This window comes from Cnephaeus nilssonii (genome assembly GCF_951640355.1).
Source record: "Cnephaeus nilssonii genome assembly, chromosome: 22".
Lineage (NCBI taxonomy): Eukaryota > Metazoa > Chordata > Mammalia > Chiroptera > Vespertilionidae > Cnephaeus > Cnephaeus nilssonii.
In genome coordinates, this window is record NC_137093.1 from 26,652,533 (window position 1) to 26,677,113 (window position 24,581).

Below are 24,581 nucleotides of genomic sequence, written 5' to 3' on the forward strand. Positions count from 1 at the left end.
TTTTGTAAAAAAGGAGTGGGAGGAAGAAGCCCACTGTGAGTGGTTTCCCACATTGGGAAGGAGGGAGGGCAGGCTGGGGGCCTAGCTCCCTGCACAGCGATGAGGCCAAGGCCACAGGCCCTCCGGTCCCCAGTCACCACACTGGCCTCCGTGGGCGGCTGGCACGGGAGGACAGGAGCGCTCCCAGGCTGGTCTGACACAGGAAGTGTCTCGCCTCAAAGCAGAAGCGAAACGGGGCACACTTCCCCTTGCAGGAGGCGAGTCGGACCCGTCCCCTCGCCACCGTCTCCTGCTGGGGTCTGAGGTTGGGGGGTGACAGAGAGAAGCCGGCCTGATCTGGGGACCCACCCATGTCCGCCTCCCACCACACACATCCTGGGCAGCATCTGGTCACACACGCCTCCTTGGCCGGCAACCCTGTGATTGGAAGAGACGGTTGCTGTCGGGTTTTGTGACTTAGACTCTCGGGGAGATGGCCCTTTATCCATCCCCTGCTCCCAGTGGGGTTGCAGCCAGCCCGTCACTACAGGAGGGAGGGAGGTTCATTTATGTTTTATGCGCTCATTCTCTGTTCTCCCATCAACAATACATTCAGAGCAATCTGTGTACAGGTCCATGAGGAGAAGGGCTGTAAACACCCGTGTACACAGGTCACTATTGTTATGGTGGTGAAGTCATGCAGTCGTGGGCTGGGATTCGAAGGCTGTGTATGAGTTCTGGCCTTCAAGGCGCCAAGGGACGGGGAGGGATTCTGGAGGGCTAAAGGGCTCTGGCACTAAAACCAAGCAAGAGAAGGCAGCCCGGCCACGGGGGCTCAGTGGTTGAGCGTTGACCTATGAACCAGGAGGTCCCGGTTTCATTCCAGGTCAGGGCACAGGCCCAGGTTGTGGGCTCGATCACCGGTCAGGGCGTGCAGGAGGCAGCCGATCCATGATTCTCATCATTGATGTTTCAGTCTCTCCCTCTCCCTTCCTCTCTGAAATCAATAAAAATATATTTTAAAAAATAAGCCCTAGCCCATTTGGCTCAGTGGATAGAGTGTCGGCCTGCGGACCAAAGGGTCCCGAGTTCGATTCTGGTCAAGGGCTCATACCTCGATTGAAGGCTCCTCCCTGGCCCGGGCCCTGGTCGGGGTGTGTGCAGGAGGCAACCAATCGATGTGTTTCTCTCACATCCATGTTTCTCTCTGTCTCTCCCTCTCCCTTCCACTCTCCCTAAACATCCATGGGAAAAATATTCTCGGGGGAGGATTATAAAAGAAAATGACTAGTCATCTTAAGAAGAAGATGCAGTTTGTTAAGTCAGACCAATAGCGTGTGAGCTTCCTGACAGCGTGGCAGAGGGCGAGAGACTCCGGAGAACGAACAGCGTGCGGCAGTTGATGAGCAAAGACCCAGACTTCGTGCTGGGACGCTTCTGAGGATGGCAGACCGGGGACTGAGAAGTACAGACGGGTTGTGACCGGAGTCCCGGGCATGGAGAGTACCACACAGGGAACATCGTCAATGACGCTTCAGGAACCATGGTGGTGCCGGGTGGGTCCTGGGAACAGTGGGGGACGCTTCGGGAAGGGTATGGTTCTCTGACCCCTGGGCTGTCCACCTGAACCCAGACAAAATAACATTGAATGTGAGCTGTAATAGGCCATTTTTGTTTGTTTTTAAAGATGGAGCTATCCTTTACTTTTTAAAATTTTTTAAATATATTTTATTGATTTTTTACAGAGAGGAAGGGAGAGGGATAGAGAGTTAGAAACATCGATGAGAGAGACACATCGATCAGCTGCCTCCTGCACACTCCCCACTGGGGATGTGCCCGCAACCAAGGTACATGCCCTTGACCGGAATCAAACCTGGGACCCTTCAGTTCGCAGGCCAACAGACACTCTATCCACTGAGCCAAACCGGCTGGGGCTCCTTTATTTTATTTTTTTAAATAGATATATTTTTACTGATCTCAGAGAGGAAGGGAGAGAGAGAGAGAGAAACATCGGTGATGAGAGAGAATCATGGATCGGCTGCCTCCTGTACGCCTCCCATTGGGGATCGAGCCTGTAACCCGGGCATGTACCCTGACCGGGAATCGAACCCTCAACCACTGAGCATCTTTGAGGTTGATGCTCAACCACTGAGCCACACTGGCCAGGCATAAAACATTTTTTGGTTTTTATCATTAAAGCTTCTGAGCCAGCACCAGGTGACACGATCAGGTTTGGGTTTTTAACAGCCTGTCTGGCTGTGGTTATACAGAATGGGAGCCGGGGGCGGGGGTGGGGGAGGTCGGGGGATGAGCGAGTGTAAAAGCAGGAAGCCTCGGAGAGGCCAGTGAGCTTGTCCAGGAAATCTGTGATGGAACCTCAGACGGGGGACGCGGCGGGGGAGGGGAGGCGTGGGTGACTCGCCGGCCATTTAGGAGATAAAAGGGATATGACTGGGCGATGGGTTTGGTGGGAAGGATGCGGACCAGACCTTTGTTTAGGATGACATCTAGGTTTCTGGAAAGAACTGTTGCCAGGCAACGGAGGGAAAGCCAGGGCGGAGCTGGGAAGGGGTGGGACGCACTTTCCCCTGCAGTTGCGATTATGCCCGTGTTTGCGAAATACGGGGTGTTGAGAGCCTGGGCACGCACAGCTCCCTGACTGCCTGCGGGCGGGGGTGGGGAGGGTGAGGAGGCTGGTTGAAGGAGGTTGCACGGGGCCGGCTGGAGGGCTGGGCCTGGGAGCTAGGGCTTAGCTGTGTGGCATCGAGGGGCAGCTTTGCCGCTCTGGGCCTCAGCTCTAGAATGGATGGCCCTGCTGGTCTGGCATTTTAAGGGCAACCTGAGTCCTATTTGTGGCCCCTGGCGCTCCTGCCAGGGGTCCCCCTTGGAAATGTATTCCTTGTAGGCGCACCTGACCCAGAGCCTGGAGGCGAAGACAGCAATGAAGTCTGGGATGTGAGATCTGAGAGGCACCCCAGAGCCCCGTTGGCTCCATCTTTGAATTTCGCAGAGGGGCTAGCACCTGTGCGACCCTCACCTCCGTCCTCCTGCAGTTCCCTGCTCGCGGGAGAAGAGGCGGAGCGTTGGTGCAAAGCCACAACGCTGGAGGGTGGAAGGGTACCCTTGGGGGTGGGCTCCAGGGTCCTTCCCCTTGGGGTGGGCACTTTCCTGCAGCCCACAGCCATTTCTCAGGACAGAGGGGGCTGGGAGAGCTGTGGGGAAGGATTGAGGTCATAGGCCAGGGGATGGTGCGCATCTGAGGGGCGGGGGAGGGTGATGAGGGGACATCGGGAGCTGAGCCCTGCGAGGCTGGGTCCTTGGTGACTCTACAGAGGCCTCTTGTCACGCACCCTGGCTGTGGCTCCTGAGTGTCCTCCCTGGCCTGCAAGATGCTCTTTGCAAGAAAAGGAATGCAGGAAACCCTTCCCCCCTGCGAGCAGCAAAAACCTGGTTGGAACAGAATCTCAGGCCTGAGGTTTCCATGGTGGCTCCACTCCGCCGCCCTTCCCATTGGCCAGGCATCCTGCTTCGGCTTTAGCAACAGAGGCTCCGGCACCCATCTCCTTCCTGATTGGCCCGGTGGTGCTGCAGTGCCATGGCAACAGGAGCAGAGGGACCAGTGGCTGCAGGATGACTTGAGTCACCATCGACCTGGGGTGGAGCTGAGAGTCTCCTTATGGGGAAGGGAGGGGGGTGCAAAGAGGAACAGGTAACCCCACCTCCTCTCACAGTCAGGTGGGGGACCCTCCTCCTCCTCAGTCGCCCAGGTTGGTGGGCTTCCCCTCATTTATCATATCTCGTAGCATCTTCCCGGCCCTTCTTTCGCCCCAGGGTTCCTGTCTCTGCAGAAGAAAAGCCAGACCTGACAGAGGTTAACTGATTTGCCCAAAGTCATGAAAATTGCAAGCCAGCATTTGAACCTGTATTATGTTGCCTGACTTAAAGGCTTTAGAGGGTCTTGCTAGAGGTCCTTTAAAAAAAAAGAAAGAAAGAAAGAAAAACTACTGTAAGAGCCATTTTAGGTTCATAACAAAACTGAGCAGAAAGTAGAGGTTTCCGATCGATTGTTTTCAGGTTTAACAGCAACCCCCCCGTTATTTACCAAACAGCTCATGCTTTCCAAAGCACTCTCCCATCGGACTTGCTATCTGATCCTCCCCAACAACCCTATGGGTTTGGAAAGTCAGGGAGGAGTGACCTGTTTTATAGATGAGGACACCGGAGTCCAGAGAGGGCAAGTAGTTGGTTCCATGTCACACAGCATCCTGATGCCACAGCTGGGCTGGTCGGATTTACATTTTGGGGAGCTCCCAGGATTTGTGGGAAACATACTGGAGAGAGACAACAGTGGGTGGGAGATGAGGGGCCTGCTTTGTCCAGGCCAGAGAAGCAGAGGTCCCCTCCCCCCGGGGAATGGGGGCACCTCATCATGTCACCGGCCTCCCCGACCCGATGGGCAGGCTTGGGTAACTCCCTCAGCTGAGGCAGTCTCTACAGGTGACTGCAGACCGGGTCAGGCCCCAGCTCTGCTGTGTGAGCTTCTGGGCTGGTCTGAGCCCTCAGCAGCCTCATCTGTTGAATGAAGGGGTCAGACGATGAGAAGAGATGAGGGTCCGAAAGGGCCATTCTGTTCCTGCCGTCCTGGGCTCTCTGCCCATCCTCTCTCTGACATCTCTCCTAGGTGTTGCCCCACCATGATGCCAAGTCCAAACTCGAGATGTTTGGCTTCAAGGTCACCCTTCCTATGCCCCCTCGTCACTCTGGCTAATGAATATGTGCCCTCCTTCTCCCTCCCCCCCCCCCATCTCTTCTCTCCAACCTCAGGACCCATGCCTGGTTTGGGAGAAGAAACTCAGCATTTTCTGAGGTCCTACTATGTGCTGAGCTGGGTCCTCTACATCACTTCTCTCATTTAAGCCTCATAACAGCCCCTCAAGGAAGGTATTTTATTATACCCATTTCAGAGATCAGAAAACCGAGGCTCAGTGGTACCGTTGCTGCTCAGGCCACACAGTGGAGTCCCGGTCTGGCTGGTGCCGCTGCTCTGCCCTCCCACTGTCTCCGGGAAATGTCCCCCGGGGAGCCCCTGATCCCCCATACAGTCATCGCTTGGGCTCAGTCAGCAGTCTCTTTGTCCCGCTGCAGGCACACGCAGCCCTGGCCGTTTCTGAGTTAAGCCGGGGGCTCAGATGGATGTGTTGAATGCTCGTCTGCTGGGGGCTTTCTGGTTTCTGAAGCCCTTTCCCAGCTGCGCCCTCCTCACAACCAACCCCACGGAGACTCTGTGCGCCCCCCTCCCGCTCCTCTGACCCGCAGCTCTGCCGCAGTGCCGGCCACATTAAAGATTAACCGGCAGCTCCTGGCACCGCTGGCTACTGGGCTGCTTGGTGGGGGCCCAGGCTGCCTTTCCAAGGGGAAGCCGTGCCGGGAATTCAGTTCGGCTGGCTCAGACGGCGTCCCCGGGGGCCGGCTGTCAGGAGCGGAGAAGATGCGCTAATGGAAGGCGTGGCAGGAGCTCTGGGGCTGTCTTCCTGTCTCGGCTCCCTCAGGCCCCCCGCTTCCTGCTGCTGCCACAGTGCACTCAGCCGTTTGAGGAGTGTTTGCTGAGCACCTGCTGAGCGCCAGGCACGGTGCTAGGCTCTGGGGGCACGGCTGCGAGGGTGATGAGACCCCTGCATCCTGGGACTCCCTGTCTGGTGGAGGAGATGGAGAAACAGCCTCATTGCAGAGGGGGACGCCCAGCCCGGTGCCCGCCCCGCCCCGCCCGCCCCGCCTGAGGCTGAGGGATCCCTCCAAAGAGGCTAGGGTGGTGCTGAAAACGGAGGGAGAAGCTCGAGTTAGGTCTGGAGAGAGGCAGGGGACATGTTTCAGGCAGAGGGAACCGGGTCAGAGCTCGGGTCCTGGTTCCCCCCTTCCTAGTCATTTATCTGCAGACTGGGTCCCCCTCCCAGGGTTGCTAGGAGGACTGAGTGAAGCCATGGCTAGCAATAGCACAGGGCTTGGTGCATAGGGCGAGCTTGGGGCGGGGGGAGGGGGGGGAGGGGTGCTGTTAATAAAAGAGCCCTATAGCCTGGCTGGCGGGGCTCAGTGGTTGAGCATCAACCTATGAACCAGGAGGTCACGGTTCGGTTCCCAGTCAGGGCACCTGCCCGGGTTGTGGGCTCCATCCCCAGTGTCGGGCGTGCAGGAGGCAGCCGATCCATGATTCCCTCGCATCTTTGATGTTCCTCTCTCTCTCCCTCTCCCTCCCTCTCTGAAAGAAAAGATTTCAGTTGGGCATTAAAGGGTGTGAGGAACCGAGAGGTGGAGGAATCAGAAAGGACATTCTACATTCCCAATTTGGAAGACACTCATGGCAGCGTCTGGGGACCTGGTGGGCCTAGGATGTGCAGGGGTGGGGGCCGAGCTTGGAAAGGTGGGCCAGGTCTGGTTCTGAAGGGCCAGGGGAGGAGCCTGTACCTTTAAGCGGTCCTACCTCTGACCCCGGCGGCAGGCAGGTCAGAGCTGTCTGCAGGGGCCAGGCCCCTGGAGTCAGCCTTCCCCCGTGGCTTTGGTCCCCCCAGACCCCTTATTTCCAGAGTCGGGGCCAGCCTGGCCCTGCTGTCTGGAAGAAGGCACGAGGCTCTAGCCATCTGCTCGCCTCCTACTAACATCCTGGGAGGAAAAAGATGTTTCCAGCGCAGAGGCCTGGCAGGGAACCTGGGGAGAACTCAGCGGCCCTCCCCCTGACTTCCCAGGGGACCGCTGCTTCAGCAGGAAAAGAAGGTTCTCAGGCTCCGGAGGGGCAGGGGCAGGGCCAGCAGTGGGAACGTGGTGATGGTGGAGCGGGTCTGCGCTCTGCGTCCTGCCCCCGGCCTCTGTGCTGCGGTTGAGCTCACTGGGACTCAGTTTCCTCGCCTATAAAATGGGAACATGACCGCTGACCTGACCTTTACTTAAGTGGGAGCTCCCGGGCCACCTGCTGCCCCTGCTATGGGCTAGGCGCGTGTTCCCTTCCCCCAACACGGGGCCTCTGATGCATCCTTGGTTCATCCTCTTGAGTTTGCTGAACTGCCGACGGCGAGCTACCTAGCCCTCCGGAGCTGGGAAAAAGAAAGAGCTCTGTCACTCACCAGTGCGGTCCCCCATTTCACAGACAGGAACTCCAAGGCTCAGAGAGGGGAAGTCCCAGCCATCTCAGGCCCGGTCCTCCAGCTTTCCTGGACCACACGGCCCCTCCCACCTCGGCCTCACCTTGTGGGAATCACACAGAAGCCTGAGGCGATTATCCAGATGGTTCCAGGCAAAGGGTCTAGAAACTTCTGGCTAAGGGACACAAGCTCCTTGACCCTCTGCAGGGCTGAAGCAAAAGGCTTTTCCCCCCTGATTTTAACCAGATCCCACAGCCTCGCCTTCTCCCCCGGAGCTGAGCTTGGAGGGGCAGGGGACGGGGAGGGGAGGACTGGGGGTGGGTGCTGGGAATGGCGCTCTGAGCTCCTCCAGCGCACAGATTGCAGCTCCCAGGACGTTTTCACACGTCTTAATGCCAACAGCTGCCTCGGGAGCCGATCTGCTTCGGAAGTGGGCTTTGAACGAGGGGTGGCAGGCTCTGGACGGTCCTGGAATCTGTGGGCGCAGGCTGAGCTCAGACACAGCGGGGGGGTTCGGTAGCAGCAAAGGGACAGGAAGTGGGCATGCATGGGGGGCCGCGGTGACCGCCTTGAACGCTGAGCAAGTGAGCGCCTGACCCTTCCAGGCCTCGTTTTCCTCGTCCGTATCATGGGGATAACCACCTCCCTCCAGGAGTTGTGAGGATGTGGGGAGACAGCACATGGGGGTAAAGTACCCTCAAGCCAGGCAGAGAGCCAGCCAGGGACTCACCAACTAAGATGCTGTTGATGATGCGTCAGCCAGCGGTCTCAAAGGTCCCAGGTTCGATTCCGGTCAAGGGCATGTACCTCGGTTGTAGGCTCTATCCCCAGTAGGGGGTGTGCAGGGGGCAGCTGATCGATGTTTCTCTCTCATCGATGTTTCTGACTCTCTATCCCTCTCCCTTCCTCTCTGTAAAAAATCAATAAAGTGTGTTTTTAAAAAAATAAGATGCTGTTGATGGTGGGGTCACCTGGGGCGGCAGGAGACCTGTATTTGAGGGGGCACAATTAACATCCTATCTGGGTGACACCAATCTGTGGGCGGGTGGCCCCTCCTGCTCAAGACGGTAACCATGCCAACGCGGTGAACACCGCCGTCTCTTCCAGAACAATGCCAGGCTTCTCTTTAATATGTCCCTTGGTGTCCAGACTTGTCGGGGAGCTGGAGTGTCCCAGAGCGCCCGCGAGGAAAGCAGGACGTGCTTTTTCTGGGTCACCCATTCCCCGGGCTCCGGCAGCAGGTGCTGGCAACGCTGGGCAGATCCGGGCCTGAGTGAGGAGCTGTGGGTACCACCGGCTCCGGGCGGGAGCGCAAGGGCGCATGACCGGCTGTGACGGCCGGCGCTTCCTGTTGCTGGCACCGGGCTGGCCCGGGACCCACACGGTCTTGCTGATCCCCCATCTGAAGAGACAGGTGTGCTTCGTCCCCTTTGGCAAGTGGCTTGCGCAAGGGTACTCAGCTGGGACCGGGCAGAGAGGGTTCTAACCCCAGTCCGGACCCTTCTCCCCCATCACACCACAGGCACGTCCTCGGGGAGCCGCGGGGTTCGCTCTGTTCCCTGCGGAGACCTGAACCAGGGGAAGACACAGCAGACCTGGCCCCCGAACGGGGACCTGCTCTGTCTGACCTTAATCATCGGCCCCCCTACACCTGGCTCAGGAGCGCTCTTTGGAGGTGTTCAAAGGCCACATTTCTTTTTAAAAATGTTTATTGATGAGAGAGAGAGAGAGAGAGAGAGAGAGAGAGAGAGAGAGAGAGAGAGGGAAGGGAGCAGGGGAGGGGGGCAGGCAGGAAGAGAGAGAGAGAAACATTGATTTGCTGTTCCACTTATACATGCATCCATTGGTTGAGTCTCCTATGTGCCCTGACTGGGGCTTGAACCCACAACCTTGGCATGCATATCGGGACGATGCTCTAACCAACTGGGCCACAGTGGCCAGGGCAAGGCCTTGTTTCTTGATGAGACTTGGAACCGGGGGACGAGGTGAGCTGTCTGAGGTGGCTGTCCTGGTCTTTGTGTGGGGGGAATGGGGATAGTAGCCGCTCTCCCCATTGCTGAGGAACCCCGGCATTTCCGGGTAGGCTGGGAAGACCAGCCCACACAGGAGACAGGAGGGGCCAGAGCAGCAGCGGGAAGCCGGGAGAGGGCAGGGTCAGGAGAGCTGAAAGGGCCAAGGAGGGGAGGACTAGGGGTGACCTTGGATTCGACAGCAGGAGCCGCGGGCGGCCACAGCGGAGCAGTGGCAGAGACCGCGGAGCTGAGGGCTGGGTGGAAGGCACGGAAGTGGAGACTGAAGTTTGGTGAGAAGGAAAGAAAGCTCCGTGGGCGAACCAACGTGTCCCCCGTGCATGTCAAGATCAGTGAGGATGGGGAGTGACTTCGATTAGAAGGCTGCCGTCCACCTAACGCTCACTGGGTTGAAATCCACCTCAGTCCAACATGATCAGAAAAGCTAGGGGGGCTCTAACCCCTCTAAGAGTTGGAGGAAACTGGGGTCCCCTCCGGTGCTGGGGACCCTGGCCTCATGGAGGGCAGGGCCGGTGGGTGACAGTTATGATCTACCGGGCTCTTTTAAAGATATTCACTAGGGGAAACGTGAGCCTGGTTTGTGAACCTCGGTTCCGTGTGCAGTTAGCAAAGATGACTCTTCAAAGCCGGGTGAAGCCTGGGGTGGGGCCTCCTCCCACACCCACGGGCAAATCCTACTCCACGGGGACTGTGTTCCTCTTTTTAGCATCACAGCGAAGGGGAGGAGGCCCGGGAGGCGGGAGACTGCAAACTGGGGCCAGCCTCTTCGCCCCCTCAAATCTCAGTTTCCTCTCATGCTAGATAAAGGGTCAGACAGTGGTTGACTTTTTAAAAAAAATATATATATTTTATTGATTTTTTACAGAGAGGAAGGGAGAGGGATAGAGAGTTAGAAACATTGATGGGAGAGAAACATCGATCAGATGCCTCCTGCATACCCCCCACTGGGGATGTGCCCGCAACCAAGGTACATGCCCTTGACCGGAATCGAACCTGGGAACTTTCAGTCCATAGGCCGACGCTCTATCCACTTAGCCAAACCCAGTGGTTGACTATATATATATATATATATATATATATATATATATATATATATATATTTAGAGAGAGAGAGGAAGGGAGAGGGATAGACAGACAGAAACATCCATGAGAGGGGAAAGTCATTGATTGGCTGCCTCCTGCAGGGTCCCCACTGGGAATCTACGCTCAACCGCTGAGCCACACCAGCCGGGCCACTTTCAAGTGCCCTGCCAGCCTTCCTTTGACATCCCGCGATTGCTCTTCTGCAGTTGCTGTTAGCAGTCCTTCCGGTCCAAGTTCCAGAGGGTAACACTCAGGTCCGGAAAAGACCCACTTTCCAGTGAATCCCCTTCTCCCCTCTAACGCGGGGCTGTAGGACTGACTCTGCAGGAGCTCCCCCTCCCAGGGCTGAGCACGCAGTAGGTGCTCAGTTAAATTCTCAGCGCCCCGAGGCCCTGTGTCCCCGAGCTGCTCTTTGCATGTTGTACTTTCTCCTTAGCGCCTGTGTTAGTCACTGGGATTTTCCTGGTTTGTCCAGGGAGTGCCCAGCCCAGGGCCTGGCACGGGCACCCTCAGCATCTCAGTGTCGAATGGCAGGACTGGGAGGGGCTTAGTGACCGGCCAGCCTTTCACCCCTCTGTCTCTTTGGCACAGGAGGCAGTCCAGCCTGGGTTTGAACTCAGATCCTGGTCCCACCACTTGCAGGCTGTGTAACCACCTTGAGCGAGTCACTAACCCGGCTCGGAAAGAATGGAGAGCCCAGCCGCGCCCACGTGCCCGGTGGGTTGTGAGGGTGACACAGGATGATACCCCTAAAGGCATCGCCTGGTGCCGGCCCCTAGCAGGTGTGTCCCTCCTCTCAAGGAAAGTACCGAATGCCTCACGCCCTGGATCAGGGTGGGGCAGGTGGCGCACTGATCTGGGTGTGTGTGTGTGCGGGGTGGGGGTGGGGGGGTGGGGGGAGAGGGACTGTCCCCAAAGGCCCGACGCGGTCTCGCCCGGGCCGGTGCAGGGTGTGGTCCAGCGGAGCCCAGCGGCTGCCGGGGCTCGGGGCGGGCGAGAGGGCTGGGCGGGTTCGACCCGCCCCTCCGGGCACACGGCCTCCCGGATGCTCCAAGCACCAGGTTTATTGGCGTTTCGGGTCCTTCTCAGGCCAGACCTCTCGCCCGGATTCGGGGGCGCTGTGCTGGGCGGGGTGCGCCATCGCGCTGCCTGCGCACGAGCCACCCCCGCGCCCCCTCCTCCAGCCCGCAGTGCGCCCCGCGTCCCGCTCCCACCTCTCGCTGCGGCGGCAGACTGCAGCACGCGCAGGGCGCATGCGCGGCTCGGGGGGCGGGGCCGCGGCGGCAGCTATTTATAGTAGGTGACGTCACCTTGAAATAGACCGTTAGGGCCGGCCCGCCCTTCCCCCCTCCCACTCCCGCCGCTCCCTGCCGCCCGCCCCGGCGGCTCCCACTGCGCAGGCGCCCTCCGGCCCGCCCCGCCCCCTCGGCAGCAGCCTCTCCTCCCTCGGCGGCGGCGGCGGCGGCGGCGGGCACTGCGCGCGGCGCGAGCCAGCGAGAGGGCGCGAGCGGCGCTGCTGCAGCGGAGCCTCCGGCGGCCGGCGAGCCAGTGCGCGTGCGCGGCGGCGGCCTCCTCGGCGACCGGGCGAGCGAGTCAGCGAGCGAGCGGTGCGGGGCGCGAGGCGAGGCCGAGCCACAGCCGACATGGGGGACCGGGAGCAGCTGCTGCAGCGGGCGCGACTGGCCGAGCAGGCGGAGCGCTACGACGACATGGCCTCCGCCATGAAGGCGGTGAGCGCGCCGAGAGCCCGGGCGGCCGGCCGGGGGGCCCGGCGTGGGGGGCGGGAGGGGAGGCCTGGCGGCGCCGCCCTCCGGGCCACAGGCGACCCCGCGACCCCGTGGGGCGCGGCCGCCCGCCCGTAAGCCCGTGCTTCCCGCGCCGCCGGGCGCCCCGCCATTTCCTGCGGCCGGACTCGGGTGGGGTCTCCGGGGAGGGAGCCAGTCGGGGTCGCGCGTGCAGCCCTGATGGACGGGCGGGTGATGGGGGTTCCCCCGCGGGCGGGCGGGGGTTGCCGCCTCCGAGCTCGGAGCCCCGCCTGGGGGGCGGGGGTGGCCCGAGGGATCGTGAGGCAGACACAGTCCTCCTTCTAGAGCGTTCTTCCAGACCTGGGGCTCACTCCCCCCCGCTTGCCTTCCTCCGTACCCCAACTTGCAATAAAGAGGCACCTAGCCAGTGGCGCCCCGTCTCTCCTGTTTTTTGCTGCCACGACCTGAGGTCTGTCATTCGGGTCTGTTGGGCTCTGCTTTGCTCGGATCGTGCTCGTCCCAGCTCCCCACGCCCGGGCTCTGGCTTTGTGTGCGGGAGACCCCCATCCTGCAGGCTAGGCGTGGGCTCGGGCGGGAGGGCGGCGGCGGGCGTGGGGCCCCACTCCCGGGCTTGATGCTGCGCCCATCTGCCTGGGGATGGAAACGAGGCGTGACTCCGAAGCGAGAGGAGACAGTATGTGCAAAGCTTTGCATTCTGAGACCCTCACAGATCGATTCTGCAGCCTGATTTCCGGTGGAGGACGCGGGGAGGGGGGGTTTGGGGGGGGTAGCCACACCCTAACCGTGCATTAGACACCCACCACCTGCGTTTCTGGGAGTTCCAGTTATCCCGTTACTGTCCCTGTCTCCTAACCTGATCGGAACGTTTTCTCTAAATGCACATTGCTTCTCTCTGCCTCAAGGTCACACAGCTACACCTGCGGCTGCCAGCCTAGCTGTGTGCATCCCATGTGCAACCTCCTGAGACCTGGAAGGATTCGCCTGGGCCCCACCTTAGACCTAAAGAGTCTCAAACTATGAGGGGGGGGGGTGGGCCCCCAGAAATCTGCATTCTTACCAGCTCTCATGGCAAATGTTAGTGGGCTTCAGTTTGAGAATTACTTCCCTGGGTTTTGCTGGCCTTTGTGAGGGGATTTCTTAGGGAAAAAGCCACAAATCCAGAGGTGCCATAACATTTCTGAATCATCTGAAAAGCTCCTTTGAAGGCTTTGATATTAATACGATATGAGGTATGTTGCTGAGGTCAGTGTTTGGGACTCTCCAGGTAAGAAACATGCTTGAAGCGTGGTGTTTCCGGGAGCGTCCTTATTGCACACGAACAAGGCGTGTTCGGAAACCACAGCCACAGCCCATGTGTTGATTCAATGGCGACATGGCGGGGTGTGGGTTAGATAAGGGCTTTCCACCTGAACCTGGGCCATCTGGGTTTGGAACTGAAGTCTGCGATTCTGGAGGCCCCGTTTAAGAAAATAAATGGAAAAGATAATTCATTTTGGAAAATTTTCACAGGACTGGCCGTGTGGCCTCATTTCCTTGGAAGAGGTTCTGCGCTTTCATTTCTTTGCGATAAAGCCACTTCTGTCCACACAGCAAGTCACACTTAAGTGATCTCTTCTCCCCAGTAACCGAGTGGTGCTGGGAGTAGGGCGGGGGGGCGGGGGGGGGGGGCGCTCTCTGGACATTTTAGGGAGGCCCTGGCCTCACCCTGTGAGTGTTGGAGCCTTTTGGGGAATGAAGGCATGAGGCCTGAAAGAAGGTGAGTTGAGGTTACGGCAAAGCGACTAGAAGGTGTGTTCTGAGCGCCAGGGAACCTGAGGCCCCCTCAAGCGGGAAGGAAGAGAGGAGTGGAGAGAGAAGCAGCATAAGAAATAGTTTGGGGCGAGACGACATTGGCTTTCTGTTCTTCATATCCAGGCTTGAAAAAATGCTTCCCTGCAGCTCCTGTGTCCAGTTTTCCTCTGAGGCTTGTAAGGTAGTGTTTCACAAACCCACGGCCCCCTCCCTGTGCTGGGAATCTGATAGCGGAACTGAGCTGATGGATGGGTTGGATAAGCCATCCAGCATCAAAAATTCAATCCAAGCTGTAATCATGTCATCTCAGAATTGGGATAAACCACTTCCTCAAGGTAACTCCTGTAAAAAAAAATAAGAACTTTTCTTGTGCGTCAGTATGCCTGTTTCGTCTATTAAAAATATGTTTGTCATCGAAATTAACGGAATATGTTTATTGGAAAGGACTTGGCAGGGGTCAGTGGGAAGCCTAAGTTGATGTTTGTACGTCCCATTAATGTTATTGAGAAGACTCAGTCTCCGTTTTATTAATGTCACAGGCCTTAAGAGCTTTGGGGAAGAGTGGATTCTAGAAGCCCTCTGGCTTTCTGAGGGTTTTCTCCGGGCAGGTAAGTGGACTGCTGTGAGGAGGACGGAGCAGCTCTGTGACCTTGAAACTTACATCTGGGCTTGGGGTCCTCTGCAGTGTAAAACGAATGTTAGTGTAACTATCGAGCTGATTTCAGTCTTCATTCTCCTAGCTTTTCTTTTTTCCTTTATCATATAAATGGTCATCTAATAATACTGCCTGCTTGTAATGATCGATGTTTTAATGATCCCAGCGCCACCTGGAGGAGGCCGTGGGTAAGCTCTGAGAAAAGCCATGGGCATCGGAATCGGGGGTGTCTCCCTCAGCTGAGAACTGCCATTCCCGCTCACTCCATAACTTGAAGAGGCAAGAAATGGCTCAGGCGAAATACAGGAGTGCCTTCGAGCTCTCCTCATCTCAGACCTAGTAGCTTACGTGCAGTATGAGAGTGGGAAGAAACACGGAAAGATTCTAGAACCCCACGTGTTTCTCAGCACTGACAAAGGATGGGCAGAAATACATCGGCAGGACTTGAGTGTCTGTATGCAGGAAACAAAGCTGCAGTTAAGGAAACAGGAGTCGGAGAGGAAGAGCCACTTGGCTCAGGCGGGGGCAAAGGGCTCTTATTCCGACAGCTGTGAGATTATGGAAAACGGGGACGCGAGCAGGTGCCGTGTAAAAGGAGAGCGCTGCCGAGTGGCCGGGGCGCGAGAGCCCGTGCTGCAGAGTGTAGAACGAACGATGATTTGAGGTGTACCAGCACTGTGGTTAGTGTGAAACCTTAAAACCACACGGGTACTACAGTCTGAAATACAGATATAAACACGAGTCCTGTTCCCACTAGCCAGACATTGGAAATGCAGTTACTGCTTTGTCCTCTATTGTCTGAGGAAGGAAGAAGGCTCTGGATCCTTGCAGTATCCGCGTTAGAAGGCACTTCAGATAGCGAACAGGTCACAGCTTTGCTGCACGCAGTGAGAGCCGGGGCCCCTGTCTGGGTCTGTGGTTCCTGAAGTATCTCCGGAAGAGCTCCCACCATCTAGGAACCCACCACTTAAAGGAAGCCAGAATGTGTTTTCTCCTTTCTGTCTGGAATTTTGTATCAGTGGTAGGCTGTGTGCCAGAATATGGGTTGTGAGGGGGTACCCCAAATGTATTTCCCATGTTACAGTTCACCAAGTTTGTGGAATTTATCATTTGACTAATTAGGCACTCAGTAAATGGGGTCTGTTATTCCATGTGTGTGTTCTTAGTTAATCTTTATAGCCACTCTGGATAGATACTGTGATTAACTTTATTTTTCAAATGGAATTTAGAGTTTAATTTTCTCCTGGTCAAGTTGTAAAGCCAGGATTCGAACTCGTAAATTTAGAACTCTCACTTTAACCACCATACGATAGTGCCCTGTGAGGTTAAGGGATAATATTTCTAATATATGTTCTGGTATATTAGCTGTTGTCATTATCGGCGATGAAATTCCAAGCCTTTTACATCAGTGGGCTTCCTGAACACATAAGTTCATCTATTACAGTGGTCGGCAAACTCATTAGTCAACAGAGCCAAATATCAACAGTACAACGATTGAAATTTCTTTTGAGAGCCAAATTTTTTAAATTTAAACTTCTTCTAACGCCACTTCTTCAAAATAGACTCGCCCAGGCTGTGGTATTTTGTGGAAGAGCCACACTCAAGGGGCCAAAGAGCCGCATGTGGCTCGCGAGCCGCAGTTTGCCGACCACGGATCTATTAGATGTAAGTTATTTTTGCCAACTTTGATTAGGACTGGAATTTACTGGCCCTGGCCGGATAGCTCAGTTGGTTAGAGCATCGTCCTGATATGTTGAGGTTTCAGGTTCTATCCCCAGTCAGGGCACATACAAGAATCAGCTAATGAACGCATAAATAAGTGGGACAACAAATCAATGCTTGCCTTTCCCTCCTTTCCTTTCTCTCAAATCAGTTAAAAACATAAAACCAGAATCTACTACTTAACATCTTAGCTGCAGCAGAGGAGCATAAAAGGCAAAATCACACATTTGGATTTTGCTTATTCTCTTGTTTTTTAAATATATTGATTTGAGAGAGAAAAATATCGATGATTAGAATCATTGATCGGCTGCCTCCTGCATGCCCCCTATTGGGGATTGATCCTGCAACTTGGGCATGTGCCCTGACCTGGGATGGAACTGTGACCACCTGGTTCATCAACCACTGAGCCACACCAACTGAGTTATTATATTTTTTTATTCTCACCCGAGGATATTTTTTCCATTGATTCTAGAGAGAGTGTTTTGGGGGGGATTGCCTCCTCCACGTGCCTCTACTGGGGCTGGCGAGCCTGCAACCGAAGTACCTGCCCTTGACGGGGCATCAAACACAAGACCCTTTGGTCTGCAGGCTGATGCTCTAACCACGGAGAAAACTGGTCAGGACAGGATTTTGCTTATTCTCTTGAAGACCAAGATTTTTTTTTTTTTTCAGCTTAATCGAAATAATAATGGGCTTTGAGTCCCTGCTATAAATTAAGTGCTGGACTATGTTAAATTATACATGTGGTATTTTAAGAAATGGATACACTTGGCACCAATTGTTTTTCTATATTGCCTTTAGTATAAGTTCTAAGCCCATAGACCCCCAGATTTCAGGCTTTAGGTTGTTGGTAAAATGGTTAATGTCCAAGTGGAGGCCACCTATTTTCTGTCCCCTCTCCTCGTTGCCATGGCATTCCTCGCTGGTGATGGGTGTTGGCACTTTCCTGTGATCAGAGTCTGGCACAGCTTCTGGAACCTTCAGGCTGGTGCTTCCAGGGAAAGGAGCATGCAGTGTGCCATTCAGATGGGGTTGTATTTCACTCCTGCCAGTGCCTACGGAAACGTCCAGTCATGTCAAGAGCAAGACCCAGGCAGTCTCTCAGTGATGTAAGGGTGGCTGTTTCCATTAATATTAACTAATATTAATTGAGTGGATATTAACTACCTGAACTCATCTGCTCTGAGCTTGCAGTTGAGCCTCTCTGGTGGCTTACAGACCTGCAGCCTCACCCTGTGAGGACAGGGCGCCGTCTTTCCAGGCAAGTGGTGACTGATGGTGATTTGCCAGCTTGGAACCAGGCGGAATCCTTACTTTGAGGGCTTTGACTTGAGGAAGAGTCAGCCAAGAAAGCTTGCATCCCTCTAACTCAGTTTAAAAAATAAAATATGGACAGATGTATAGAATTCTGCCACTGAAGCTTAAAGGTTTTATGATGTGGTTATGTTTATCTGATTGTTTATGAAAATGGTTTTCTTCTGTTATAAACTCTAGTATCAGAATCAAACTAGCTGGTGGTGTGTGGTTGGGGTAAGTATGAAAGGGGGTGGCAGTGTGTGGAGTAGCTGTGAAGCGGGGAGTGCCGTTCAGGGGAAGTAACAGCCCCAGCTGTGGCCTGGCGCTCAGGGATGGCATTTTTGTTTGCTCAGTGTTACTTCTGAGGCCGCTGTTTCCCAGAATAAGAACTTTAAGTTTTCCCAAATACTCCCTGTGCTATTTTTAGCAGTGGCTCTATTTTTACTCACAAATGAATAGTTGATTTGCCTGGTGAGTTAGTGGGCGGAGGCCCTGAGGGACTTTGAGTAAGCCAGTAGTGTCAGAGGAAGAGGAGCGGATTCTTGGTAGGCCAGGTTATTGGTGACTTTTCGTAATGCTGTGTAATGCCGAAGCAGAGAGGAGGGGGACCTGAGTGCCGGGCTGGGAGTTGGTGTGTGTGGTAAGGATGCCAGTCCTTAACGGAAGTGGAGAGCAGGGCCTTGATGAATGGCAAGGGCCCTCCAATTCAAGATTTACAGGAAGAGTGTAAGCAGGATGAAACGAGGTGGGGAGAGGGCAGGAGGAGAAGGCAGGGGGCTGTGGGCAGAGGTGGGGGAGCCCTCACAGATGGGGTTGCCAGGTGAAGGCTTGGTGCCTTGCCCTGCGGCGGGACGAGTGCTGAAACCGGCATCAGAGCGGAAGGAAGGCTGAGAGCCATCGTCTAGGTCTCTTCTATCGTGACAGTTCTCTGTCTTGCCTTCATGTTCCTAATTGGGAACCATTGGGAAACATGATTGTAGAGACGCAGTAAATCATCCCCAGAGAACCCCCAGATGGTCATGCTGGTTCCGTGTCCGTGTGGTTGGGACCAGCGGTTGGTGCTTTCCTTTCTGTCCATCAGGCCACGTCGCCTCCCAGCGTCTGCCTCCCGTAGTGTAGGACTAGACTTCTCTCTGGATCTCCTGGCTCCAGTATTTTGGAATTTGCAGTGTTGGGAACTGGGGCTAACTAATGTTATGGAGGTTCTTTACAATAAGTATCGCCAGTCAACACCGGCTATGAATCTGTTTTGTTTTAATGGGCCATCTGATTTTCCTTTGACATAATTTTTCTTCCCATCTGGGAACACGCCCAGTTTTCTTTAGTTATTTGATCAAGTAATAAGCCTATCTTCATTCCATAAGTTTCTCTTTATTAACTGAATTGTAACCCAGGATGATAAAAAAAACAAATACCATATTTAAATGTATCCAGTTAGGTCCTGGCCGGGGTTCTCGGAACAATGCTTGCCTGGTGATGTTAGTCACCCTCAGCTGATGCTGACAGTGATTCATTCAGACTGGCAGGCAACCAGGTGATTGTTACGTAAACACGCATACTCCTGGTAAATTATTTTCCTTGTGGAGGTGTCATTAAGAATACTGCCCACTAGCCTTTTCTGGCAGTTTATTCCTGATGGGGAAAGGGAATGCTACGTGAATTCCTGAAATCCAGAGACACACCCACCTTTCATTTACATTAAGAACATCAGCCTCATGCCTTAACCATGCCTCTTATTTATCAGGAAAAATGGAATCCTAGGATTTGGGAGCCGCAGTCCTTGGAGATCATTTGGGCTGATCCCCCTTTTACTTTTGATGCAAGTTGGTGATTGATGCCAGTTCACACAGCGAGCTCAGGCTAAACTCCCGATGGCTTAGGTTTTTTGTTAAAGTAATGATACTGCCCCTGGTACAAACATCCTATGTGATGTGTAATGTATCTCGGATGTGCACTGGGCTTGATAGTGTGCTGTGGAGCGTTACTTTGTGTATCTTTGCAGCAGTCTATAACAGCAGCTTCAGTCAAGGATGAAGGGTACAGGGACCCAGTTGGATACATTTGCATTTTCATGTCAAGTGGCCTTCGTCAGATTTACTTACTGCAAGATCTAAGGGGCTCTCCAAATTCTGTCATTGCCTCAGTTATGTTTTATTGGCTCTTGGCCCTAGAAAAGAGCTATTCCAGAGGATTCAAGTGTTCTGAGACTTTTCAGAGTATTTGAGACAGAATTTTAATTTATAAGGGTTTCTTCCTTAAAAGACAAAATTATCAAACAAGTGTCTACAAAGACTATATTTCCGATAAACAGATGAGTGACTAAAGGTACTCACTGTCGGAGAAAACTAGTCGGGTTACAGGTCTCCAGCTGGAGTTGAAGGGAGCATGGATGTGGGTTAGTAGAGAGAAGATCGGCAGATCATAGAGACCACAGAGCTAAGAGACCCCACTCTGCCAGTGAGGAGGAATGAGGAACCTGGCTGGCAGGCAGCGGGCAGGGGCCGGCTTGTAGGCAAAGACAACGCTGAAGGAAGAAGGGTTGGATGCATTGAGTATGCAGAGGAGGAGGAAATCCAGGCCGAGGATCATGGCAAAAGAATAGGGGGACTGGGGACAGGGAAATAAATCGACTAGTAGAGGGAGCTGGTATTTTACTTTGTCTGGGCTTTGTTGAAGAGTTGGGGGTAGTGGATAATTGCTTGTTTCACTTTAAGATCTTGGCACAAGTTTCCTAATTTTACACAAAATGATTATGTTTGTTTTGAAAATTTTGGATTCTTACTGCTGTCTTCTCAGTCCGTGTTAAGCATGTCTGTTTTTAATATGCTGTTAATAGCTTTCTCCATTGAACTTGGCTTTTCCCCTCCACTGGAGGAGGTTCTGTCCTTATTTGGTTTGATTTACACTAATACCTTTGTGTTGTTGATTATTTTATGGCTTCCCAAGTGCTTCCCTTGACCAGCAGGTCATATAATTAAGGAATCGCCCTACTTTATAGAAGATACAGGCCAGTTTAGCAACTTACCGGCTTTGCTGAGGCCTAGACCGAGGTGTTTTTACTCCAAGTTGGCATTAGTTTCCTAGTGCTGCCCCCCAAAGTAACACAAATGGGGTGGCTTATAGACCCAGAGCTGTGCTCCCTCCGACGCTTTGGGGAAGAACTTGGCCTCGCCTCTGTCCTAGCTTCTGGTTGTCATGGATGTTCCTGGGCTTGTAGGCATAGCACTCGGTTCTGCCTCCGCCATCACAGGGTGTTCTCTGTGTGTTTGTTTGTCTCCGAACCTCCTTTTCCTTATAAGGACAGCGGGCATCGGCTGTGGGATCCACCCTAACGCAGTATGACTTCATCTGAACTGATTACATCTGCAAAGGCCTGTTTCCAAATAAGGTCACATAACCAGGTACTAGAGATTAGGACTTGAACATACCTTTTTGGGGGACACGGTTCAACAACAACACAGTCCATTGTTCTTTCCACCAATGACATAGCGCTTGGAGGTGGCATCATGGAGAACTGAGTAATGGAAGTTCCAGCTTGTGACATTGAACAGGACCAGGTAACAGGTGGTGCTTCCATCCTGGTGGCCAGTCAGGGTTCCTGGCAGGCGGTGGAGTGAAGCTTGCTGCTGAGTAGCTCTGCTTCCTTTCAGCGGAGGCCAGGGCACTTCACTGTCCCTAATGCATCCGCTGTGGCTTAGGGGAGGGAGGCCGGGTGTCCCAGTGGGATTCCATGGAACCACACAGGCCGACACTCTGGCCACTAGGTCTGTGTGGTGTGTGATCTCATCTGTGGAGCGTTTACCTATTAATAAGTGCATGAGGGAGGTTTCATTGCTTCTTTCTAGAATAGAAAGTTGGAAGTAGAATCTGGAACAGACTTCTAGTCTGTAAGTTTTGAACATTTGACAAAGGAATTGCATGATCTTATTGTCGAGAATATCTTGTGCAGAACGGCTGAACCTTTGGGGCTTTCCCACCCACCTTTATGTGCCATCACCTACGACCTTCCCCTGGTTCCCTTCCCCCCTTACCTCTGCCCAGGCGAAGGCAACAGCTTATAAGGTCTGAATTAGGGATTTCAAAGCCCTTATCATTTAATACTTTGAGTTTCAAGTAGTTGTTTCTCTGGTTAGATTGCAGTCTTCCTTCAGATAGGATCCGTGTCTGATTGGCTTTCCTCCAGACTGGCTTGTCCATAATCTTGCGTTCGAGAAGGGTTGTTGGTTAGAATGAAGGGAAGGTTCCTTGCCAAGGTTGTCGGACCTGGGTCTCAGTGTTAATATCTTTGGCATTTTGCAGGTGACAGAGCTCAACGAACCTCTCTCCAATGAAGATCGAAACCTCCTCTCTGTGGCCTACAAGAACGTGGTTGGTGCCAGGCGATCTTCCTGGAGGGTCATCAGCAGCATCGAGCAGAAGACCATGGCTGATGGGAACGAGAAGAAGCTGGAGAAGGTGAAAGCTTACCGGGAGAAGATCGAGAAGGAGCTGGAGACCGTGTGCAACGACGTCCTGGCCCTGCTGGACAAGTTCCTCATCAAGAACTGCAATGATTTCCAGTACGAGAGCAAGGTGTTCTACCTGAAAATGAAAGGCGACTACTACCGCTACCTGGCGGAGGTGGCTTCCGGGGAGAAGAAGAACAGTGTGGTCGAAGCTTCCGAGGCGGCCTACAAGGAGGCCTTTGAAATCAGCAAAGAGCACATGCAGCCGACGCACCCCATCCGGCTGGGCCTCGCCCTCAACTTCTCCGTGTTCTACTACGAGATCCAGAACGCGCCCGAGCAGGCCTGCCTCTTAGCCAAACAAGCCTTCGATGACGCCATCGCTGAGCTGGACACGCTAAACGAGGATTCCTATAAGGACTCCACGCTCATCATGCAGCTGCTGCGAGACAACCTCACCCTCTGGACGAGCGACCAGCAGGATGAAGACGCAGGAGAAGGCAACTGAAGAGCCTTCAGGTCCCGGCCCTTCCTTCACCCACCACCCCCTCCATCACTGATTCTTCCCGGCCACAATCACTAAGTATCTAGTGCTACACCTATCTGTATTGGCAGCACCGCTACTCAGATCTGCTCCCCCGCCCCCCGGGAAGCAGGTTCAGATCCGTCATGGGCATTGCTGGATCGATGGTTGCTTGGAGCCCACGGGAGCTTTCTTTTGAGTTGTGTAGACAAGTGCGTTCTGAACGAGGCATTTTACGATGCCTGTTGGTAGTTGTGAAAGCAATGGGGAAGTTTAGAAAGGAGAATTAGCCAAAACCGGCTACGATGATATTTAAATGACCCATTTAAAATGAGCTGATAGTGTTTTGTTAATAAGCAGTACATCTTGTGCATGCAAAAAAATTCATCCCTCCCACCTCTTCTTCCTTCAACTAATGGAAAACTGTTAAGGGAAGCTGATACAAAGAGAACACTTGCTTCTTTCCATCAGCTTTCTAGAAACTGTTAACGTGAGGTTTCAGTAGCGCCTTGTTTTGCCTCTTTAAATTATGATGTGCACAAACCTTTTACATGCAATGCATCTAAAGTTTTGATACCTGTAACTTTTTTTTGGTTGCGATTGTTTAAGAATCATGGTTTTATTTTTTGTAACCCTTCGGCTATTGTCCTTGTGTATCCTGACAGCGCTGTGTGTCAGCCCATGTCAATCAAGATGGGTAATTATTGAAATGCCAGACTTCTAAATTAAATGTTTGGGAATTCAGTGGGTAAATAAATGCTGCTTTGGGGACATCTCTATAGGTGTATGGTCTTCATTTCCCTCCCCAAGGAGCTGTGGAACAGCTCGCCACATTGAGTCCTGGTTTGTGTCTCAGACATGAAGCATTTTTCATACAGTACGTTTTTTTGCCTTCTGATTCCATTACACATTTTGTAATACACACATAAGACTCCTGCATTTTAAATAGCTTTCTGTGAGCCAGCCAACATAGCCTCTCTTATCTGCTCACTCTCCCTGATAACTGGTGCTTATGTGGGAGCCTCTGTGAAGGTCAGGCCTTGTTTAGCTTGGGAGGGAGGGTGTTTGTCCCACCCTACTGGGATGCTGGTTGGTATTAAAACTCAAGGTACATACTGAGCTTATACATGTCCTCAAAAATTTGTTTTTTAAGCCTTTTTAAAAAAACTGATTTGGGAGAGAGAAACATCAATGATGAGAGAGAATCATTGATCGGCTGCCTCCTGCACACCCCACACTGGGGATCGAGCCACAACCTGGGGCGTGTGCCCATGACCGGGAAACCACCAGCCACTGAGCCACACCAGCCGGACCTCAAATTTTCTTAATATTTTTCCTGTATTAGGTGTAATAAAATGTTAATTAGGGACACAACCTGGAATCCTGAAATAACCTTTACTGGTTAATATTAAGAAAGCTTTGAGTAGTCTTTAAAATTGAAAAATGAGCCTCCGTGTGAGTTTGAAAAGGAAAAAGACCTAACCTCTTAAGCATGCTCCCCATTTCTTGCTCCCCAGCACTTGAGGCTCAGCATCACCAGTTGGACTCTTCCTCAGGTGATGACTCCAGCCCCTCACAGTTGTTACCACCCCCAGGGCGGTGCCTGGGACCAGCGGATTGGCTCAGTTGATTTTAGAGAGAAACATCGGTTGCCTCACGTACACGCCCTGACCCCGTAACCTAGGTATGTGCCCTGACCGGGAATCGAACCCCCAACCTTTTCGTGTACAGGATGATGCTCCCACCAACCGAGCCACCGGCCGGGGCTTAACTACTTTATTCTTGACTAAAGCTTGCTATTAGACTGGCGAAACGACCCAATTTCTGCCCTTGAGCTTATATTGTGGTGGCGCACAGAACTTTTAAGCAGTGAGGTTTAACCTATTTTCTCATTTTGAAGTAGAGGAATGACCCACGTGTTAATAAAAACTCCTGAGGATGCCTGCGTCAAGTTGGCCTAATTGCTAGCTAACATGGTTCCCGAGTTTCACTTCAATTAGGTCAGGCATTTTAAAGCCACAAGCTTTACCTGGCCAAGACACTGGGCTTGGACAAACATGTAGACACTAAAAGCATTCTCACGCCCTGGCTGGTGTGGCGGGGTGGGGGCGTCGTCCTGTACACCCAGAGGTGGCGGGCGGTTTGATTCCTGGTCAGGGCA

General features: G+C 53.6%; 1 protein-coding gene across 1 annotated transcript; it reads left to right on the forward strand.

Moving 5' to 3' along the window:
- The first annotated feature begins 11,664 nt into the window (after positions 1 to 11,664).
- On the forward strand, positions 11,665 to 23,197 carry YWHAH (tyrosine 3-monooxygenase/tryptophan 5-monooxygenase activation protein eta). Its single transcript, XM_079763354.1, has 2 exons — positions 11,665 to 11,952; positions 21,752 to 23,197. The coding sequence occupies exons 1-2, from the start codon at positions 11,866 to 11,868 to the stop codon at positions 22,403 to 22,405; spliced, it is 741 nt and encodes a 246-aa protein (XP_079619480.1). The 5' UTR covers positions 11,665 to 11,865; the 3' UTR covers positions 22,406 to 23,197.
- The last annotated feature ends 1,384 nt before the right edge of the window (positions 23,198 to 24,581 follow it).